The sequence below is a fragment of the Harpia harpyja genome, chromosome 18, assembly GCF_026419915.1.
Source record: "Harpia harpyja isolate bHarHar1 chromosome 18, bHarHar1 primary haplotype, whole genome shotgun sequence".
Classification (NCBI taxonomy): Eukaryota; Metazoa; Chordata; class Aves; order Accipitriformes; family Accipitridae; genus Harpia; species Harpia harpyja.
In genome coordinates this window covers 4,763,801-4,787,119 of record NC_068957.1, presented here as the reverse complement: position 1 = coordinate 4,787,119, position 23,319 = coordinate 4,763,801, and the positions used below count along the sequence as shown (strand labels likewise).

General features: G+C 39.7%; 1 protein-coding gene across 1 annotated transcript in view; it reads left to right on the top strand.

Annotated features, from left to right (window-relative positions):
• Window positions 1-23,319, top strand: part of COL4A5 (collagen type IV alpha 5 chain) — an 89,622-nt gene that overhangs the window by 49,228 nt on the left and 17,075 nt on the right. Inside the window, exons 19-41 of the mRNA XM_052813084.1 lie at window positions 417-549; window positions 1,354-1,527; window positions 2,476-2,559; window positions 3,771-3,863; window positions 4,449-4,519; window positions 4,808-4,999; window positions 5,454-5,622; window positions 6,282-6,374; window positions 6,465-6,569; window positions 7,150-7,247; window positions 7,512-7,662; window positions 8,319-8,432; window positions 12,703-12,870; window positions 13,770-13,859; window positions 14,684-14,833; window positions 16,128-16,226; window positions 17,220-17,309; window positions 18,035-18,174; window positions 19,118-19,244; window positions 20,509-20,589; window positions 21,141-21,239; window positions 21,801-21,851; window positions 22,653-22,838. Coding sequence (XP_052669044.1) covers window positions 417-549; window positions 1,354-1,527; window positions 2,476-2,559; window positions 3,771-3,863; window positions 4,449-4,519; window positions 4,808-4,999; window positions 5,454-5,622; window positions 6,282-6,374; window positions 6,465-6,569; window positions 7,150-7,247; window positions 7,512-7,662; window positions 8,319-8,432; window positions 12,703-12,870; window positions 13,770-13,859; window positions 14,684-14,833; window positions 16,128-16,226; window positions 17,220-17,309; window positions 18,035-18,174; window positions 19,118-19,244; window positions 20,509-20,589; window positions 21,141-21,239; window positions 21,801-21,851; window positions 22,653-22,838 — 2,758 coding nt within the window. The remainder of the gene's footprint in view (window positions 1-416; window positions 550-1,353; window positions 1,528-2,475; window positions 2,560-3,770; window positions 3,864-4,448; window positions 4,520-4,807; window positions 5,000-5,453; window positions 5,623-6,281; window positions 6,375-6,464; window positions 6,570-7,149; window positions 7,248-7,511; window positions 7,663-8,318; window positions 8,433-12,702; window positions 12,871-13,769; window positions 13,860-14,683; window positions 14,834-16,127; window positions 16,227-17,219; window positions 17,310-18,034; window positions 18,175-19,117; window positions 19,245-20,508; window positions 20,590-21,140; window positions 21,240-21,800; window positions 21,852-22,652; window positions 22,839-23,319) is intronic.

Here is a 23,319-nt window from a genome sequence, read left to right as displayed (position 1 = left end):
TCATCATAGTTCTTGGGTGACCATTAGTCCCATCTCCAGGTAGAACAATAATGGAACCAGTAAAGATTTCATATATTCACTAATAGAAATGATTGTTTCCTTCTTTCAAGATAGATTCTGTGCTCTAGGATTTGCTAGGTTACAAACACAAGGCTAGACAATAACCTCAGACCAGCAGAAATTCAGTCAGCTTCACTGAAGTCTTTTCTAACCATGTTGGCTTGGCAGTAAAAGTGCTTCCTATTGGGGAGCGCGCTTTACTGGAATTTTACCTGGTAATTCAGTGGAGCGGGAAAAGCATCCTGTCATTCGTATAAGGTTCGAAGTATGTTGAACTTCTCTTCCCTCACATCTCTTTACTGTTCAGTGACTTTTTTCTTGGCAAGTTGTTTCACATGAACATGAAACATTTACAGGTCATTTCAAGACCAGGCATTGATGCAACAGTGGGACCAAAAGGTAGCAAAGGATTGCCAGGACTTCCAGGAGCCAAAGGGGAGCGTGGATTCTCTGGTAGGCCGGGCCCACCTGGCTTGCCAGGTTCTCCAGGTAGGAGTACAAGCATTAAAATAAGTTGTACGCTCAAATACATGGATGGATATTTAGCTTCACAGTCTTTTCACGCTCCTTTTGACAGATGGACTGAGTAGAAAGTGAAAGCAGAACTATTTAGAGCTACCTTGGAGCTTGAAGGGTGGCCCTTAGCTTATGGGGATAATACGAGGAATTCTGAACACTCATTGCCCGTGCTGTGGTGTACAGAGGATGCTAATCATCAAGGCTGTCAAACACATACTAGCTTAATGGTCTTAGGGGTAATTCATCTCATATCACTTGCCTATAACATACATTATCCATTGCATTACACAGAGAAAGTATTGTGTACCAGAAGCCTGGCACCTGGCCATCAAACCTAGTCTCTGCTGTACATTGGCCAGTACTAAAGGAGGAGATGATTTGAGTCTACAATGGGAGTGAGCGGTGACACCTGTATTTGCCTTATACATGCGCAGAGAAGAACATTATGATTCTAATGTTACAGCTTATAAATGTTCTTTTTTCCATCAGTAATTTCTTTCATTAGTTCTGGGGTTTTTTTTTTCCTTCATAAATTTAGTTGTTGAGTCTCACGTCAATTTTTCAAACAAAAATCTCTGAAAATGCAAAAGTGCATATGTCAAACACTGCACATCAACATGTAGTTTGATTCCGTAACAGAAATGTTATAGAGTACTTACATGGAAATACACAGTCTTATCTGTAGCATGTTATTCTTCGTATATCATTGGTATCCTTGTGAAAAAGTGATTTAAACCTTTGAGCTATCAAGGAACTAAGTTCTTCCCATCTTAGGCATCACTACTGTTGGACCACCTGGCCCACCTGGCTTGCCTGGTGAGAGAGGACAGAAGGGAGATCCAGGTTTACCTGGCGTTTCTATTCCTGGGCAACCAGGGCTTGATGGACCACGAGGACCTCCAGGACCACCAGGTCCCCCAGGGCCACCTGCACCATCTGTTCCTCCTGGTAAGTGATAACCACATAGACCTCAAGTGAGCCCTGCTGTGACTTACCTGTGAGATTCAGCTAGACTGGAGAAGAAATCTTGTCAAACTTGAGGGACCTTTGTGCTAACTCACGTGATAATGACAGTCCTCCAGGGCCAAGCAGATTTGACCCAGATGTACAAAATGAAGTATTTTTCCAATTTATGTTACATCCTATTTAATCCATCTAGTGAAAGTTACATTAAAATTTGTGCATAAAGCAGGAGGTAACCAGTTTGACACTGTCTTGACTAAATTTAGCTTTCATGATATGATCTAATAAATGCTTGGAGAGACTATGCCCTAGTAAGAGTTGTGATACCAGGAGAGTCAAAGGAGTAATTTTTCACAGAATTCCAGTTTCATTTCATAAATATTCTAGTGTGTCGATGGCACAAAATTAGCTTGGGAATGGACACTTTGGATGAAGGCTCTTAGCTCCTTTTTGGTATATGGGAAGTAGGGAATAGGAGATGGAATATGAGAACTGGAAAGCTGTAGTGGAGTGGGGCTAACATGGTTCAGGGAGGAATTTAGTATCTAGATGGCATTGGCATCTTAAGTCCCCTCACTGATGATATTTCATACGCTTACTTTTATGATATGAGGCTGAATAGCAGAATGTAGTATAGAGGTGGAATTGCGTAGGCTGTGGGAAGTAGTGGGAGATAGTTGAGATTGTAAAGGAGAACTGATGATTGTTGTGTAACATCACTGATTGTTTCCTTTTAAGTTTGGATTACATTGGTGGGTTTTCATTAGCAATCCTCTGTCTGAATTGCCAAAATGTTTGGTCTGTGATTGTGTGGGTATATTAGAATATCCACACAAATACTAGGAAGTACATTTTTGTACTCAATACATGTATTCGGTGCTGCCGTCAGTCTAACACAAATATGATCATGAAACCTCTCCCAATTCTCCTTAGGTGAAGGGTTATGTGAGCAGGGGCCACCAGGTCCTCCAGGAATTCCAGGACAACAAGGCTTTACAGGGGAGCGAGGCCAAAAAGGTGCAGTGTCATGGCTATCTTGTTTTTTCTCTTTTTGTTAAAACTTCTTTAAACAATGTAAAGCCTGCATTAAATAAGGATAAATAGTGTCTCTTCGCAGTAGGGTTGAGTGCGGGTATTTTCTGTTTCTGAGTAAGAAAGCTGGTTTGTTTGGGCATAGGATAGTCCCTCATCTAGTGTTAAAGCACAGGAATCTCGAAGTGACTGAGGGTACAACCAATGCTAGGGCCTAGCATGGATCATGATTAAAGTAAAATGGAGCTTCAGGTTTATGTGTACCTCCCAGGTAGATAGAAACAAAGTGCTTTGTAACAGCAGTTGCCAACTCTATGTGAAGAAGCTTTATATTTACTTCATGAATAAATTTGACATTTTTTATGGAAAGCAACATTGAAATTATAAATGCAAGATTCCTAATTTGAGTTGGTCAATCTACAATGAGTTTGTTTGTTTGGTAAACAAAAGAAAGACGTCTTTAATGTGTGTCCTTGTTTCCAAAAAGACAACCTTGCAATGAGGATGCTGATATAGGTAAGTGAGAATCTTTTCCTAGCTCAACCATGGACATCCTAGATGACTTTGGGCATCTCACTTAATTTTGTACTCCTTTCAAACAGAAGTCTTTTTTCTCATGGAGATTGTAAGGATTAATTAATTAACCTAAATGAAGTGCTTAAATACTAGATTGACAAATGTCAGAAAAGTCTGTGTGTGAAAGAAAGTCCTAACTTTCCTGAAACCATTCTATTCTTTTTTTTTTTTTTTTTTTTTAACGAAATAAGTTTAGCCTATTGTCAAATCAATGAAACATTCCCAGTATTTATTTTGCGCTCTTGGAGTTTAATTAAAGTTTGGGATTTTGATGTATGTGTTTTAGAGTTGTAGTTTTGAAGTGTCAAGTACCTGCTTTAGAAGAGGACTCTTTTGCTGAGGAAAAAAAGTCCAGTTTTATTTTTTATTATTGAAAGCATTTTTTTTGTTTTCATTTCTTTTGCACTATCCTAAATAAATTCTAATCATATCTGATATTGGTTGTCTGACTCCTAGCAACCAAAAAGCTTCAGTTTGGCTTTCACGGGGGAAACCTTCTAATATTGAAGTGATCACATAATTACATAAAATAGTCACTTTAGACTTGGTACTATAGATCAGTAGAAGGAAAACAATTGCTGTTGTGCTCAAGTATGCTTTTTCAATGCAAATCTTTTTAGGTGATCAAGGAGACACATGCTTCAATTGCATAGGAACTGGAGTAACTGGACCTCCTGGGGAGAGAGGACCACCAGGACCTCCAGGTAGTCCAGGTAAGGCTGTAGTCTTCACTATTTTGCTTAATATATTCCATAAAGTCATTTTTGTATCTGAGTATCTGTGTATAATGCTAATGATATATCTGTGTATTGTTTAAAAATTCAGATGCACAGTTGCCAGCTCCAGTATATAGTTGGTGCATGTCCTTTTTGCACAACTGGGGAGTGTTAGGAAGAAACAGGCTGGATATGTGCAAAACAATCACTCATTTTTTTAAAATCTAGTCTTTCAAAACAGAAATTATCAAACACAGACTTGCAAGCATTCTGCATATTGAAGGTTTATGGTCTGCTATAGATTTAACTGAAAGAGAGAAATTAACTTTTACTACTTGCTATTCCTGAAATGATAGAGGAGCTGGAGCTTTTAAAAAGTGTGACATTTTTTGACACTACTGATGTAACTTAGATTTGCAAATTTTGTTCTGCTCAAATAAAATCAAGCTCTCAAAAAAACCCAGACTAAACCTTGCCTGGTTTTAAAACAACTTAGCTATTATCTTATGCAAACAGCATGCCTTGATATTTACAGATTCTACAGTTTTATGTTTTGCTTTTATGTTTTTCTGCACTACTCAGGTTCTCCTGGTTTTCCTGGACCAAAAGGTGAAAAGGGGCTTCCTGGATTAACTGGCCTTGTAGGGCCACCAGTAAGTGGTGGTGTTATGTTCTGGTGGGAAAATAGTGTCTCATTTGTCTTGCATGTTTGGTAGATCTGTGCACAGCAGACATGAATTCTTGTTTAACACTTCTTTTTTCATCCATAACTAGCTTGAATGCATAATTCTTATATCTTATAAATATATATAATAATAAATAAATAATAAATTTTATATATATAAAATATATCTTATATCTATATCTTATAAACTCAGAGAGGGACTGAAAGAAAAACTAAAATGCCTTTTTTTTTTTTCTTTTTTTTTCTTCCCCCTCAGGGATTTCCAGGGTCCCCAGGTGCTCCTGGGAGACCTGGTCCTAAAGGAGACCCAGGGGATGTCCTGACTTCACCAAGAATGAAAGGTGACAAAGGAGACCCTGGCTTCCCAGGACCTCCGGGTCTTCCTGGCATAGATGGCACTCCTGGACGAGATGGACTGCCAGGTCTACCTGGGCCTAAAGGGGAACCTGTGAGTTCCATTTTATGCTGTCTTTGATTGGACAGATGTTTTGGGAAGACCTGGATGTATTTGACATAGTGCAGATAAGAGGACTGGCAAATGCGCTTTTTTCTGAATGTGACTAACATGCTAATTCTCTTCAGTAGGTGTCAATCTAGTGATGACATAGAGAGGTACTCCCTGAATCTGTCAATGCCCCTAAAAACAAGCTGAGACTTCTCTGGGGTAGTGTCAGATGGTCCTTTCTGCCATTGTCTACATTTTACCTATGCAGTGTGAAGAATTAAGTAGCCAGGTTTAGCCCTTATCTCTACCATGTTAGTAAGATGTAGGCAGCTAATGGCCTTGAGACCTACAAGGATGGAAACTGCCAAAGAGTTTCAAAACAGAAGCAATGAAAAACTTTAGTCCTTTGCTAGTAAATACATGTTCCTCTTTCCCATTCTGCTCTGCCTTTTTTCAGGGCAGTGTTGCATTCAAAGGAGAGATGGGTATTCCAGGTGATCCAGGAATACCAGGTCTTCCTGGAGACAAAGGACTTCCTGGACCTCCTGGTTTTGGTCCACAAGGTTCACCTGGTGAAAAAGGCATCCAAGGTGTATCAGGCCGTCCAGGGCCTCCTGGAGTTCCTGGTGAGTTGGTCTCTGTGTGCTATAGAACAAAAGCTGTAAAATCAAGTTTTGTCCTTTTGCTCCGGATAGTTGTCAGAACATAATGCTGCTTTTAAGTTTTTCCCAAAGGCATTGTAAGACCTGGTATTTACAAGCTCCCTTATTGAAGGTCATCACAGAATTGCAAAGTGAGCAGAATTTGTGCTGTGTTACTCACCCTTCTGCTGTGACCTCTAGAGAAGCTCTTCCTTCTCCACTAACTATAGTGGAAATACATTGTAACTACCATCTGGCTTATGCTTAATAATACTGCAACTACAACAAGTTTTGAAAACAAGGGTTTGCTTTGAACAAGTTTGGTTTTGTTACTTTCTTGTCCACTACACAGATCCCGATCAAGTTGTGCTAGTGTCAGCTATGGAAAATACTATCTGCATGATGGTACCTAGGAGAAAGCTAGAAAAAAATAACGTTTCAAGAAAACTGTCTTAACATTAAACAATGCTTCTAAGCCTGTAAGTGCTGTATGTGGCTCAGAGGCAGATAGCCTATAGGGTAAATTGTTGCTGGTGTTTAAGTTCTTTGTAAGCTTGGGATGTGGCTAGCATCTTTTTCTGCTCAAAGAAAAACAGAAAAGAAACTCCTACTGAGTGATACATATTTCTTCTTTTTGGTTTTAGGTCCAAAAGGTGACCCTGGCCAGACTATTACAGAGCCAGGAGTTCCTGGCCCCCCTGGTCCTCCAGGAAGAAATGGTGACCCAGGTCTTCCAGGTAAAGCAGCAACTAGATACCCAGGAAATTCCAAGAGCTTTTTATTCTGACTGATTCTTGATAACTATGTTGATTTTCTTCTTTTTACAGGAGATCCTGGTCAGCCAGGTCAGCGCGGCTTACCAGGCATCCCAGGTGCAAAGGGAGAGCCAGGTATTCCTGGCATTGGACTACCAGGTCCACCAGGCCCAAAAGGTATGTTTACAGCCATGTTACTGTACTGTACTGGCTGGAAGAGGGGACGTAGACAGTTGTGTCTCTTTGCTTTTTCCTAGTGAGTTGATTTCTGTCTCTGGAATCCTTTAAAAAAATGTTTGTCTTGATTTTATACATCTTTATAATAGTTTCAGAAGCATCAGGAAAAAAACCTGCTGAGCTCTTATTCCTCTGTTCACTGAACTTACATTTTTCAGTAAACCAAGGGCACAGAAGTAAATGGGTAAAACTTTGGGAAATTATGAATGTTTGAGCTTGAATCAATAAATGATCTCCAAATGCTGCCTCAAGATGTTTCAGATGTGAACTGTTCATAATTTTTGTTAGAGCACACAGCATGAGGAGTTGCCCTCCTCTGAGAGGAATCCCAGAGATCCTCTGTGGCAAAGACTATACTCAAAATTTATCTCAGCCAAATGAGTACCCCTCAAGTATGCTTGAGCTAGCACAGAACCTCTTTTCAGAGATTACTTTTCATGGGCCCTAAGCATTTCTGGAAGAGTTGTTCTAATGCTTTCTGGTGTCCTCTCTGCTGCCCTAACCTCCATGTCTTGTGTAGGTTTCCCAGGGACTCCAGGCCCTCCCGGAGCTCCAGGAACTCCAGGTCGCCCTGGTCTAGATGGACCTCCTGGACCACCTGGTTTCCCAGGACAGAAGGTCTGTGTTTGCTTGTTTAATACAAAAATTCACTTTCTTAGAGGTTCTTCTGTGGCAGTGGGAAGTTGGTGGGGAGGATTTCACCTCTTGTTGTCAGCTTTTGATGGCGGGGAAGTCACATTCTCTACTTGAGGTTTGAGTGAGGGTAGGAAAAAAGAAATTGAACTCTAAGAGGGTGGGCATTTTTTCTTTGCTACTTCAACATTTTTAGGGGAGGCTAAAATCAGAAAAACCCCTTTTAAAAAATTTGTTAATTTGTTACAGGGGGATCGTGGATTTGGAGTTCCAGGACCCCCCGGACCCCCTGGACCACCAGGCACAAAAGGAGTTCAAGGACCTAAGGGTGACCCTGGCTTCCCAGGAAACCCTGGTCTCCCAGGACGGGCAGGTTTTGATGGAACTCCAGGGCCCAAAGGTATGGAGAACTCTCCCCTTTTCTGTTCCCTATGGAACTTGAAAAAATGTAGATGTGCTTGGAGTCATATGGCAGTTAAATACAAGTAGTGCTGACTTTAGAGCAATTACTTCAGGGTCCATTTTTCCTCATCAGACACACCTGTGTAAATGGAAACTTGTGTTCTCAAAAGACAAGCAAGCAAGGGAGTAAATACCAATCTGTGGGTCAGTATCTGAAAGCCTGTATTCTAAAGACAAATCCTGTTAATGTGCGGGTAAAACTTTTTCAATAGAATAATTGTCATTTAGATGCACTGTGCTTCAACATGCAGAGGGTTAGCAATTCACGAATTCCTGCTGTTAATCATTGTCTGTATTGAACTGCAGAGCATGCCGGGTTTGCTGGAGAGCATCTGTTGAGTTAGATGTGGATTATGATGCAGTAACATGTCTCTGTGTAGCCTATAAATGTAAACTGCATGCATTCCACACAGAGTGAGGACAAATCTCTGGCTTTCAGAAATAGCCTCTGAAGAGTGTTTTTTCCTGTGTTAGATCCATATTTGTTTGCATACAAGGATGAGATTTCAAGTACAATGTGCAGGCACTCTGCTTCTGAAAGCAAGTATCTCTGAACGGAGTTCACTATTTAACTAAACGAGAGCGCTCTTTTAGGTGACCCTGGACCAAGTGGACCACCAGGACTCCCAGGCCCACCAGGCATCCCCGGCATTGGTGGTCAAGGTCCACCTGGATCTCCAGGACCTCCGGGTCCTGTTGGCCCCCCAGGTAAAACTTGCATGAATTGTACTCTTAGGTTATTTCTGGCACACACCAAGCAGGTACACAGGACACTGAAGGTCCCACTGAACAAACAGGCAAGGAAAGACAGAGACCTCATGTCTATTAGCTTGGCTGTTTTGCCAGTCAAGTGGGCAAAACTTGGTACATCATGTTTTTTACTGAAATCAGAAGTGGAACTACATTCAGCCCTGCCATTTGCACGACTTAGAGAGGTCTCAAGGGTGTAAAAGCCCACTTTGGAGATGACTTGCAGCCTCAGCAGAAATTCTAGGAAGTGCTGTGCACAGATAGTGACAAAATCTCTGTGAAGGGGTTTATCACAATACTCTTCAGGACAAGACAGAAGGGAGCACAATGTCAGTGCAGAGGTTTTGGGGATACAGAAGAGGAGGAAAGCTGCCTTTAGCTGCTTGTACTGTGCTGTCATTACATTGCTTTCAAATAGCAAGATGGTCTTTAAATTCCAAAGCAATTATCTAGCTTACCAAACTGTATTCCAAATTCACTGGGTGAGAGGTATTTTTAAATAACTTTTTTACATTGTTATCTAGAAAATTAATTTCTGGTTTGGAAAAAAAGCAGACAAACTCAATCCCCTATACAATGCTGTTTGTCGTCCCTCTACTTACATGGTGAATGCAAAATCAAGGGATTAATTCAGGTTCTCCCTGATGTGGCTAGGCGCTGTTTTTTTTTTTTTCTCCCTGAATGGAAGCTGAAGCACAATTTAACTCAGTTAATGTGGAAAGGAAGAAAGCATGAGTATTCAAAACTAGCTGGTTCATTAGTTTGTAGAAGAGAAAATGTTCTCCAAGTAGTGACATGATACTGTTTCAACAAAAGCCTGTCAGTAAAAGGTCATACACATTCATCTTGTCATAAGGACACCTGGAAAAGAGCTTTAGAATTCCTCTTACAGAAACCTCTGAGTTCTGGAGTTCATGATTCTCTTGCACACTTCTTTTCTGCAAAACCAAAAAGTTTTATGAGTCCTAATAGGTTTAAAGTAGATTGACAAGGTAGAATCTAAGGATAGTGAAAATTAGGAATATGTATCTGAAGGGAGTTTGATTTCTTTTGTCTAAAATGACTGGTGACTGATGAAGAGAAGAACTTGTTCCATCTCTGTGCACAAAGGGTACATGTGCATGCATGCACATCATTCTATTCACAAAGTTTGTTTAGGGAAATTCCTTTTCCCCTTCATTCAGTGAATGGGCTTGCTGTGCACCAACTCCTGATGTTGCAAAAGTGTGGCAGTCACCACAATGAGAACGTTCTCTGGGAACTTGAGCATGCCTGCCGCTGAAACACTTCACAACCCATCTGGTTCTTGCCATGCCTGTATGACTGTTTACGTTTCGTGTTTGTGAGCTGCACTTTTTGAATGTGTTTGTATGCCAGCACTGGGATTGGCATTGTTCGCAATGCATGCTGAAAAATTCATGGCCAACTGTAAGAGCATGGATCACAGATTGGTTGATCATGTTCAGATCTTTATGAACTGTAAGCTGAAATTCAGCAAAGTGCTTAACTTGAACATAGGCAAGCACTTGAGTAAGTAGGCCCATGGAATTTGAGTTCTACTCGCATACATAAAGTGTGGGTCATGTTTAAGTATATTTTTTCACAAGGTTCCCAGTGGGGAAAGGAAGGTGTGGCCACTGAACCAGCAAGCCTTGAGTGTGTTCAGTATTAAGAGCTAGGGACAGAAGGGGTCTGGACAATGTGCACAGAGGTTCCCTGAGCCAGCAGGTGGGTCCGCTGCCTGGCGTACTATGCTTACTATACTGTCCTGAACCTGTGGTTGCACTTGAGGCTGAACTAAAACAGAAGGCAACACAGGTGTGTATCTGGGGTGAGGAATGAGATGTATTAGTATGGGTTTGAATGTTACATCCAATGCATGTCCTTTTGTCTTCCTGTAACATCTCTTCTGGTGTTAGCCAGAATTTGATTTCACGTGATCACCGATTTATTCTTCAAAATACCAATTTTGACAAATGCACAATTAGTACTAGAGTTGGTAGATTTGAAATGCTTGTATTTTTGCTCTTCATGTCTGTACGGACTAATCATTGTGGCTACTAACAGCATGGTGGCTCTGAAATCTAGTGCATGGTTGAAGGTCCCACTTGAGAAGTCCTTGTTATTTCCCTTTGCATTGCTATTTCTCTGTTCTGTGCAGAATGCCTTACATTACCATCTCGCATCCCCTGTTTGTTTTACTAGGCTGTTTTGATTCTGTTCCTTTATGCAACATTAGGGTAAAGTTGCTGGGGCTCTGTTTTTCAGGTAATTTGGAAAATTCTTGAAAGGATTTCCCTGTTCAGAATTTCCTTTCTCTGCACCACCATTACTTCAAATAGTTTGCAGTAACTCAACATTCTTCTTTTTTTGAATATGTAACAAATTACTTTAGAATTTATTGTGTTGTCTATATTGTTCTAATTATGATATGGTTACATTTTTGAGAACCAGAAATTCAGTTAGAAGTCATTTCTATTTTTAAAGTATCTTTACCATTCTAGATATGGAGTTTGTCCTATTACTGGGCTATATTTTTTTTTTTTTTTCCCCCACTTGCTGATAGAGACCCCTTAAGCGCAGACAATGTGTAGTTCCTATCCATCCTCTGGTACTGTTTTTTTCTCTGCAAAGTAAGCAGTTCCAGGCACATGACAGCATAGTTTAATGCAGTGATAAGTTGCTGCCAAAGGGGAGCATGTTTATCATTAAATAAATGGAAGTCTATAGCCTATGCTGTCAAGAAAACTTGATCTGCCTTTTTAGTGTGCAGAGAGCACATCGTGACATCACTCCTAAACTTGTTCCTGCAGTCGAGAGCAGGGGTCACCGTTACAGAGTTAGAGAGTAATACTGCCTTGTAGTTAATTTATGAGGTTTTGGCATGGTGTTGTCATAATCTTAGTAGACTATGCTAGGGCATGGAACATGCGATATACTATCTCTGTAGGTGTAACAATGTAAATTTGCATAATAGAACTAAAAGAATGTGGAAAAAAATATTTAGAAGGGTTTTGCGTTTTAAAGAAGCATCTTTTGAAAATCCCTATTTGAAGGGATTTACCAGAATGTGATGCACATCAACAAGAAGCTGATTGGTAGGGTGTACATTGGTGTTCAGAAGGTGTCCAAGCCAGTATCTAGAAATCACAGTCTTGTGTAAGAAACAGTTCAGAAAAACCTTGTTCCCCAGTTGTGAAGAGAATAGTAGAAAAGTAGAGAGGGAAAGATAATTTTATTTTTAAAATATACCATCAATATTTGAAAATATCTCACTGAGTTTCTTGTTTCTGCATACAGTGGTGGCTGCATTTTGAAAAGACTTCCAATTTTCCTTGCCGTCTGGTTTCTCTTAACTGCATTAGTGTTGTATTCTTTGTACTTAGATCTGCTTTTGGCAACTTTAGGGTAGATTTTTTTCTTTGTTCTAATCTGTATGTGCTTTATTTTGTTTCCTAACTTAACGACTACTACAACTCCTTACTGCTACCTGTCTCAACTTCCTGATGAGCTCTAACTCGTTGGTTTTTGAACCTCAGGTTCCCCAGGTACTGTGGTTTCTTTACCAAAGCCTTTTCTTAACTTCAGATTTAAGAATAATCCTTTTTTGTCGGCTACATTTCCAGAGTGAGCATCTTCACTGATACAGTGCACAGGAGGGAAGCAAGCACTGCTTGCTTCAGCAGTGCCTCAAGCTCAGTATCATTAGCATTAAACAGTCCTAAGCGTATTTTGACAATTCATATTTTTCATTCAGGGAAATGTAATGCAATGCAGGATTTTGCTGTCCTTCAAAAATATTCAGCTGATGTTATCTTAGAATGTAGTAAAATTGAATCATTAATGGAAATATACTTGTAAGAATCTCAATGCTTAATGATAGAATACAAACCAGTCTGATCAATCTTGGCTTTTTGTTTTATTAATCAGACTTAAAGGGCTGTTGAAGAGAGTTGTTGTTTTCCTTTTGAGATTTTTTTTTTTAATTGCATTTGCTACAACTTGGTAAAGTTTTAGTAATGCTTCTTTTCAGGAGAACATGGCCTTTTAATACGTGGAAGCCATTAAAAAATAAATGCCTTTAGAAGAATTGCAGGGTTTTCATCAGTGCTAGGAACAGACTGCAGATAAAACTTAGCTATTCCTACAGTACTACGCCTAGACACACACATATCTCAGCCTTGCCTTACTTTTTGCTAAAAGATTGTGTCTTAACAATGTTGTCTAGGGTTGCAGGGCATTCCAGGGGAGAAGGGGGATCCAGGTCCTCCAGGCTTCGACGTTCCTGGTCCTCCAGGTGACCGTGGAGCCCCAGGATATCCAGGACCCCCTGGTCTCCCAGGGCCTCAGGGTTCACCTGGACCACCTGGCCGGGATGGAATACCTGGATTTCCAGGTAAGTTCACATTTTTTACCTGTGGACAAAGACCAAACTGTAGTTACAGGTGGGTGCTCTTTATGCTTGGGCATGCTACCTTAATGAGCTTCAATGTTTATCCTATCCATTTAAAGTTGGATACATGTAACCATTACATCTCATACTTTTTAAAAAAAAATCATAACAAAATTCATTGCATTAAAATCCTTGTCATCTCTCTACTCTTCCCTGTAACTTGATTCAAATATTTTCCATGTTATTCTGTTTCATAACTTTCAAACGTGACTTTGATCACCATTTTTATGACGCTTTTCTAATTTATTTTGTGATTTTTTTTTTCTTAGTCACTGGTACAATTTAGAAATAGCATTTGTAATTACTTCCTTTAAACAAATTCTATCAATTGGATCCAACACATAGTTTTAATTTCCTTATTCTGTGTGTTAGACTATTCAGTTACAATAGTCTGTTTTACCTTCTGGAATAGAAATCTCAAAAGTGAATTTTGAGAATCTCTGTCTTCAGATAGAGGGGACGATACAAAAGATTCTAGAAATAGTGTATACCTAATTGTCTTTTTGGCTTTCAATAAATTCAAGTTTGCTTTCAAATAAGTATTTATGTTTCAAACCAGGGAACTAAACTTATTGGAGGTATACATATTCTTTCTACCATAAAGAACAGCGCACTGCAAATTTTCTTCCCAGGACCTAACTGGAAAATTTGCCACAGTTTTCAAGTGTCATTTTATCTGATTTAGACCTATACAGGAACTGAGTGCTTGTAATTCCTTTAAAACAGGCCTTATACGCATGTGCTGGTTAATAAATACCATAGAGATGCAGGGAAGTAAATGTTAGGTACTGATAGGTTTTGAGTTTTTGTTCAGAATGACAATGGTGATTCAATGCATTTAGGTGCCAAAGGTGAGATGGGCGTCATGGGAGCTCCTGGTCCTCCAGGGCCTCCAGGAACTCCTGGAAGAAATGGCCTGCCTGGCTTGAAAGGTAATGTTTCTTTTGTCCGCCCCTGAAGAGAATGCAGAATGCTGTTTTCCATGTTCTGTGTGGAAAGAGGCTTTGTAATACTAACATCTAGATCTTCATTACTGGGATCTGCTTAGGTTGTCTTCTTTTGACAGTGCTGATGTTCAGAATTGCTTTGCAGTTTTAAGCCATAGCATTCAGTCACTGGTTTTTTTTGATTGATGTCATGACATGTTAGCTATTTTTAAAACATTACCTTTGGATTGATGGCATTGAGGTAGGGCAATATTTCTGAAGTATGTTGTAATGTCTGCTTTAAGCCGGAGAAAGAAGAAAATCAGCAGCTTTGGGTTATGGAGTCATGCAGAATCAACTCTACAGATATCACAGAGAAACTATTCTATCTACATTTTCCCAACCCCCTTGTTGGAGATGAATTTTGAAATACTTTGGTAGAAGAAAAACCCACTCATCTCCCCAGAACAAGGAGGCTGTGAATCCAAAGCTGCTGTAGCTGTTGCAACTCCTCTGTGCTAGTGGCACAGTGTAGTGGGGCTCTGGGAGCTCTCTCGATGTGGATCATACAGACAGCTGCTTCTTCTGAGGTGGGCTGGCCAGAGCTGACAGACTGCAGCATACAGACCTCCCCATGCAGGCCACTCTCTCGGCTTTGTTCCAGGGCTTAAGATGCTGTGGAGAATCTTGCATAAACTGACTGATCATTTAGTGAATTCCAACTTCATGAATAAATCATGACTCCCTATGTAAGAAAAAGCATTTACAAATATATTAGCCTACCTTAAGAATTATATTTTTTTCACTTTTATTGTCTGTACCTACTGTAGGTAATAATGGATTACCTGGCCCGCCAGGGCCTCCTGGACCAGTAGGACAGAAGGGCATCAAAGGTGAAGCAGGCCTGCCAGGTCCACCTGGAAAAGTTGATCCAAAACAGCTAGGAGCAAAAGGAGAAAAAGGCGAGCCAGGTGTTCCAGGTACAGAACTTTGCATGTGGGTCTGGAGAGGTGGTTTGTCCTCTACAGAAAACAGTGACCTGTAACTGAATCCATTACAGTTCATTCTTGCTTACAGAAAAAAATAAAGTCAGAATCTAGAGGTGGCTTAAGGTTCTCTAATTTTAGGCTTTTTTCTTAAGTGGTTCTGTGACCAAGTTACTCTGTATGGTTAGTTTGCAATGTCCTTTCTCATTAACTGTTACTGTTATTTGGCATATGGCGATATTGTAATAGTACTAAGGTGCTTTCAGCGGGATTACAATTCAGTCTTGTAGGTGTTATTCCTAAGCGTGATAAGAGATAGTTGTCATGGCTGCTGTGCTGGTTGCATTCCTGCTGTCTGGAAGGCCCTTGGGCCTTTGCCTTGTAGGATGGAATTGTACGGGTCCTCTGCTCATGCATCACCTCCAGATTCTCCCTTTGGGTATCTCTGTAAGCTTACCGTCCCCTGAGCTACATGTCATCTCTGTGGGTGTTTCTACTAGGGAAGCTGGTAGCCTGGAAGGTTTTCTCCATTCACTCAAGTCTGTTTTCTCTCGCTTGCAGGCTTCCCCTCCTCCCCCGCCAAGGGTTCTGACATCTCCTTTGAACTCTAATGTAGTCTTGAGAAGAGTAAAAATACTCTACCCTAGAGAGAACCAGAATGCCTTTCTCTAATGTTGGGCCAGCCATTGTTGTGCTAATTTATCTATTGTATTAATGTCTATGAAGCCTAGGTAGGATCCTAAGGCACTTAGCTCCCCCCCCCCCCCCACGTCTGTTAAGTAAGAGCTGTAGAGGGCAGATTTAACTATGCCTGCAGGGCAGCACGAAGTTATTGTATGGGATAACAGCCACACAGAATTTGTAAAAAGCTGCTAAAATACCTGCATTACTTTTTATAATATATCAGTCCCAAAGTGCTTCTGGTGTAGCAATGCAATTAAACATGTATATAAATAATGTGGATGAATATAGAGAGGTTAGCACGGAGCCTGCTCCTCTGAAAAGACAGTCCCTTCTGAATGAAGTATATTGGCATTAGTCATAAAGATACTTTTTCCTATACTTACATAGATTGTTCCTGTTCTGTAGTACTTTTAAACTTTCCAGAAGCGATATTTTGTGTTCTGCGATACTTCTCTTTGCTAAACTAGGGGGAATTATATTTACTGAAGAAAAATCCCTATTTGGATTTTTATTCACCTACAGCTACATCTGATCTCTTCAGGTAAAAGAAAACATACAGTAGTAGTAATAGTAATAATAATAAAATGTACCTTTTTCCTTTGAGGTATTCCTGGTTTATCAGGACAGAAAGGTTATCAAGGTCTTCCAGGTGACCCAGGCCCACCAGGACTTAGTGGCCCACCAGGTGTGCCAGGATTGCCAGGTAAGTAAACAAGGCCTCAGATGGACAGTTTTGATGTGTAAAAATTTGCATGCGTTTTTACCACATGGGACTGGGATGTTAATCCAGGTATATCTAAGCAAAACCTAGGGATTTACACTTAAAGCTGCAGCACAGTTTTGGGACATTTAAAATCATTATCCAAACAGCACGCTTTGAGCTCTTTCCTTCTAACAGACCCCAAAGCAGTTTTAAGCTGATCCCATTGAAGATTAGGATAGCTTTTAGGATGACTGGAAAAGTGCTTGCTGCTTGAGCAAGCAACATGACTGCAGGATCTGCCAACAGGACTTGTCCGTTTCATATGTTTATTTCTTATATTGTTAGTCATTATACTCAAATGGCCAAATGAATGTATTGCAAAGGCTGTCTGGATGTCATACCTTGCTTTAAAGATTTGCAAGGATCAAGAAAACAAATTCTGTTTTGCACTGCTTCTTCCTATAGCTGTAACAATTTATCTGACATCCTGAATCTTTTCTTGCTATGTCTAATGTAGGTCTTGCTCTAAATATCTTGTTGGGCTTGGGGAATTTTTTAAACCATCCAGGACTCAAACTAGTTTAAGCATTGTAGGTCGCATTTAATTCCATAATAGGAGCTACTGAAGACCTATTGCAAATGAGAAAGAGATAATGCGTTCATTCTGCAGAACAACTCATGAGAGACCAAGTCACACCAGTACTAAATTGTTTCAGATGGTTACTAAGTCATGGACTGAGATTTGACCCATTTCATTAGACTAATCTTCAAAACAAAGTTGCCTGGATCAAATCTTGGTTTGGAATAAACTGAAGACGTTTAATATTTCACTACAAATGGGTGTGAAAAGCATGTAGGAGCAGTATGAGGCCTAAAGCAACTCCAAATCCATTGCCTTTGTAATTAGATGACAAGCATATTCATATGAGAACGCATGAATGTCAGAAACTTTTAATTATTGCCATTAATTAACTAAACCCACAACTTTCCTAGGCACCAAGGGAGACATGGGGCTTCCTGGGCAGCCAGGACCAACAGGACCTCCAGGGTTAAAAGGTGCCATGGGGGAGATGGGCCTTCCAGGTTGGTTTCTGTACTTGTATCTTACTTCATTTTGGCTAATGTTTTCCTTTTATATAGTACGAAGGTGAATCTGCTTGTGTGCAGTATCTAATAATATATTTAAATGGTAATGCAGATGAGGAATACATAAAGCCCTACATACATACTTGTTGAAACAGTACATAAGAAATTGGAAATACCCGTTAAAACAGAAAATGGAAATAGCAAATATATTGTAAATACATATTATTTTAAAGTGGTTACAGATGTAGAAGCAGAATGATCTACATTTTGTAACTTTCAAACTTTTCTGGTTTCTCTGATTCCACTCTGTGAAAGTTCAGAAAAAAAGATGACTGTAAACCCACCTGTCAGAAGACAGACATCAGACACAAGCAAAAGAGGAAGGAGAAAGTGAATTTAGTTATTTAGAAAGATTGCTGAACCAAAAATTCCAGTTTCTGAGGATTCTAATATTAAATTGTGCCTAAATACTACAACGAGATATTTGGGTTTGTGTAAATTAAGAATAAAAAAAGAAAGCTTAGAAATGTCATGCAAAAAGCCATGAGAGATTTTTAGATAATTTAGGGTTTTTTAAAAAATAAAAACACATTAGGTATTCAAAGCCAGCCAGTAAATTTGTTAGTGCTTTCTAGTTCAGTTGCTGTAATTTGAGTGATTTCTCTAAACCACTGCAGAAGTTTTATTTATATTTATAAAACTTGTATTTTATCTTTGGACAGGTCCCCCAGGGATTAAAGGCAGCCAAGGAATAGCAGGACGTCCAGGGCAGCCTGGGCCTGCAGGATTTCCTGGACTGAAAGGGGAGAAAGGTGACCCTGGTCTTTCAAGCATTGGTATTCCTGGTCTCCCTGGACCAAAGGTACATTTACAAAATTCTTCAACAGAAAATTCCATAAGGGAATTAGATTCTGTGTTGATTTTTTTTTTATTATAACTTAATATATTATTATTATTATTTATAATTGTAAATATGTATATAAATATGTGAATAACAAGTAGGGTTGACTGTGGTTTGTTCTTTTCAGGTGGGAGCAAATATTTCTAATTTTAAAGGTGAAAATATTTACATATAATTTAATTTGGTTAAAGGAGAAGATTGTTTACCAGACCTTCCAAGTTGTGTTCAGTTAGTGGCCTAGTCTGCACTGTGACACCTGCTGACATTTTGGTACTTGGCAGGGATTTACACAATTAATATCATTGTTCCCATGTCTAATGATGTAGTTAATTCTAAAAAAATTAAGACAATGTGCTTTTAAGAGTAAATTACTAATGATATATCATGATTACTGCTGCTTACAATTTTTAAGTCTATGTAGAACATTTGCACTAACATTTACCTGCATCGTTCTTTCTGTCACCCACAAAAAGGTGACAAAAAGACCTACAGAATATCTAGTAGCCTTCACTGATGCCTTACAATTGATGTTGAGCAGCAATTAATTTAGCAAAAACATTGCATGATAAAAGCTCCACAGATTTCTTTTTTTCTTCTGCATTATCATGGGGTAAAAATCCCTGTCTCCTCTGAAAGAAGAGAACACTTTTTTTCTTTAATGTAGGCCAGTTCTGAGGAAAAGCTACGATAATCTGTACAAAATTGTAGGGGAAAACTGTTAAAGTCTTTACAATTGCTATTTCCAATTAATTTTCTGTGTGAGATGGTTAACATTAACTGGATGTAAGGAGAAGTGTACACAATATAATGGTGACCTTTTTGTCATGGTAAGACTGGGAACATGCAAGAAGGGCTTACGCACCTTACAAAGACCAGGTTCTCATTTCTGCTTAATGTTTTCTAGGGTGATCCCGGTTTGCCTGGATACCCAGGTAGTCCAGGCAGTAAAGGTATAGCTGGAAATCCTGGTTTGCCTGGATTTCCGGGCAGTCCAGGTACAAAAGGAGAACCAGGCCTTCCTGGATTCCCAGGTAATTCTGAACACGATTTTTTTATTTTCCTGCTTGCTTATATTGCTGTATACATCTAAACACAGTGGGTAATTGGTGGAGGGCTGCAGCTTCTTTCAAAGTTTCTAGCAATCTGCTGCTTCTCAGCTTTGTGCTGTTGGAATTGTCACTGCAAGAATAAGTGTGTGAATGTATGACTTAAGAGTGCCTTCTGAAATTATTCATCTGCTCTGAGAGGATGTAGCTGTTGTGTTAGCTAATGCTCTCCATTCCCCACAGCAGTCAGACTCTCACCTCCTCTGACCCACAACATAGCTGCGTTTGGCTCTGTATTTCTACTTCATGGATTGATAAAATATTGTCATCAGGAAAACTGGGCTTTTTAAATAGCATATATTATCTAAAAATATGTTCTAAAGAGAATCTCTTTCTGAAACATAATGAAATCAGGTTTTCACTCTTCTCTAAAAAAATATCAATAGAGATTGTCTATGGGTATGTCAATTTTTCCATTCTCTATTTAAAGAAACAAGGTTTTTACCAATGCTGCATTTGCAATAAAGGCTGTTCTACAAGCATGCTTGAGCTGCTTTAATGTAGGAAGTTAGGGAATTTGTAACAGTGTAGTCATGGCAGCAGGAAGCTTAGAAGAGAACAAAACCTGGCCATGAACCTGACAGTTTTTAATCTCTGCTTCACATCATGCCTGAAAGACTCTGAGCAGTCAAAACGGGGTATTGAGGCACTACCTCGATCAGGCTCAGATGCTGTTCAGAACAGACATACTGCAACAGATCAATTGTTTCTCCTACCTCCCGCTCAGTTCATGCTGTAGGGGTGAGAATATGGTGTAAATTCTAATTAAGACTATGTTTATTAAGATCCTTTTTCAGGAAAGGAAAAGAGGATTGGAGAAGGACTATCCAAGCACAGTTCATAATGCTTTCAATTTGTTGTCAAGCAGAAACACCTGTCTCTAAAATGGTAATTTCCTAGCAGACTGCCAGACTCCCTGTGTCCTTGGCCATGGGCACTCAACATTTAAGAAGACAGAGTCTTGAGAGTAGCAGTAAGGACAGTTGTGCTAGTATGTTTTGTTTCTGTACATTCTTTGCCTTATAATTCATCTCCTTGATCAGATGTAAATCTGCAAAATGAGCATAAATACAGTATCTTGATACAATTAGCTCATTTGTTACTCAGGGCATCTCAGATTACAGCATTTCAAGATCTGCTAAAAAGCCAGTTTTGCGCTTAATTTGATCAAAACCCCCATATTTTACAGGAACGCCAGGAATTCCAGGACCAAAAGGTATTGAGGGGCCTCCAGGTAATCCTGGACTGCCTGGACCACCTGGGCCAGTAGGTGAGTATGAACAGCGCAGCAAAAGTCAGCTGCTTCTGTGAAAAACATAACGCATGAAGCCACTTCCTTTCTTACCTTTTTAACATCACGAAAATGCATCTATATGTATATGGATTCTCAAACACCATTGCACACACTTAGTTCATTGAAATTAAACAGAAAAGAAAGAAGTTTTAACTTTCTCTTGACAACTTATGTCCGCTGTCATAGTCATATCATCAGCTATTGAAACAAGAAGTTAACTGTTTCAGTATTTACCGGCTTTATTTATGTTAAGTACTCCTGTTTTTATAGGAGCAAAATTCTAATTTATCCTAAAGGGAAGCATTATATTATTTTAAGCAAACATGAACTGCTTAAAAGGTCACAGGCCTAAAAGCCTTTTCTAAATTGTCAGGGGGGAGAGAGAAAAAGGTTTTAATTTTAAGATTACACCCTTGTGAATTTGTTATTTCATTGTCACACCTTCAGATTCAGATGGTGGGAGGAGGTTGCTTTTTTTTATTGCAGGTTAGGCATTACTGTGCTAATGTGTTCTATCCCCCTTTTAGGTGATATCGGTCGTCCTGGCCCTCCTGGTCCTTCTGGGGAGAAGGGACAGCCTGGTCGAGACGGTATCCCTGGACCAGCTGGACAGAAGGGCGAACCAGGTTAGGTAGCCTTCCTGTTTGTTTTCTCCTCTTCGCTCTGCATTGTGATGTCCTGCTTTCTCCATTTGATTTTTCGTATAACTGCCCATACACTTTCAAAGCTGCTCCTGTGGTTCCCAGCTGCTGAATGGTTCACAAAGGGTGCTGTCAAGCTGCCAATGAAGCACAGGACAAGAATTCAATCAGCTCTTAAATTTTTATTACCTGACTTCAACACCAGCCCGTGTTCCTGTATTCTATGGTAGCTGTATTGCTTCAACTCAGTTACAGAATGGATAAACAGTGTAATGTCTGCCTTAAATGTAGAACCCCAACCAAAAATGCAAATGTGTTAATTCTCAAAATCTGAAAGAGCATCTTGTGAATCGATAGAAATACTTACAGATGCGTTTTGTAGCAAAACCTCTGTCTTTGGTGTACACTGGTGAATGAGAACCCTGGTAGTCTCGAGGAATTGGAGATTTAGACCAACAGCACTTTCATCATTCTCAGCCTCATATACCTGTTCCTGGAGACTTGAGAGTTATATGTTCATTATTAACTGAATCTCTCTCTTTCCAGGTCTACCAGGTTTTGGGCGCCCAGGACCTCCAGGACTTCCCGGATTGTCAGGTAAAGTTTCTCTGTTGTTCTTTGTTAAAAAGGATGAATGTAAAATATATCTATACACCAAAAAAAGAAGGACATGCTGTATGTTCTGTAACAAATGAATGCTATAGCAACAACTAAAATAACCTTTTTTTTTTTTTTTTTTTCTCAGCAGATCTTTTTCTATTAACCATGGTAATAAAGACACTCATTACTGACTACTGAATTTTGTAAATTAGCAATTATGCAGACAGAATAAATTCACACAGGATAATAGTCTACTGCATTGTGTGGAACTTTGCTGATTTGTCTCAGTAAATAATGCATTCATACAACAGAAGACAAATGAAGCTGCTTTGAAAATATCGCTGCTTGCTGTATTACTTTTCAGTAGCATTAAAGCTCCTAAATTCCTCAAGCTTATTTGAAAATTCTGCAAGTATGTCTTAACTTTCAGCAGTGTCTCAAAAACATGATGAAGTCTTAATATTGAGGGATTCCTTCACAGAAAGCATTGCTTGTAGGCTTACAAACTCAGAGAATGTTTATGAATTAACTACAGCATCACTGAGTAGTAAAGTGAAACTTAGTAAGACCTTTTAACATGTCAGAAGCTATAGCACTTTCTCCTGCAAGAATTATTAGCCCTAACTCTTTTCTGAATGTTAGACCAATTTTATACTGTCTCACTGCGCAAATGAGGTGACTTGTGGCCAGACTTGCACCTTCTGCAAGAGCGAGAAACAGCTTTGCAAACTGATATTTGGACTTTTTTGCATATCAATTTGTAACAGTATTCATAAACATGGCTGTTTGATTTTACAGGGCAAAAAGGAGAACTGGGGTTACCTGGCCCACCAGGGCCCCCTGGACTTCCAGGTCTGAAGGGAGAACCAGGTTTCCAGGGATTCCCTGGTCTACAGGGTCCACCAGGTCCACCAGGATTACCAGGGCCACCTCTGGAAGGTCCTAAAGGTAGCCCTGGTCCACCAGGTGTTCCAGGAAGGCCAGGTAAGAGCGTGACCCATACCTATCAACATCTGCCAGTACTTTCATATTTTGCTGGTAGGTTATCAGCCTTTAAACTTTCTCAATTTATTTGGATGGATAAGTTCAAGACTCGTGGCAGAGGTCTTGATGTTTGTGGGCAACCAGAGGATTTTGTTGCCAAAAGTAACAGTATCTAAAAATAAACCAGCCTCATTTTCTATTAATTTCTGATACCTGGCAGCAAAAATCTAATGCGTTAATAAACGGGAGATTCTCCGCATGCTGTCACAGTAATCATCTAGCGAGCACGATATCGACTTTTGAACATCTGATACCTTTGCAGTATTGTCACGTGATCAGCAAATGTCATCGCGCACAAAAAACCAAAAGTAACAAACCCCATCATTTTAAGAGTCATGAAAATCAAATTCACGCTATCATCACAGCATGATCAAATCGGATAGCTCTCTTCATCTTCGTGTCATGTAACATAACTCACTGC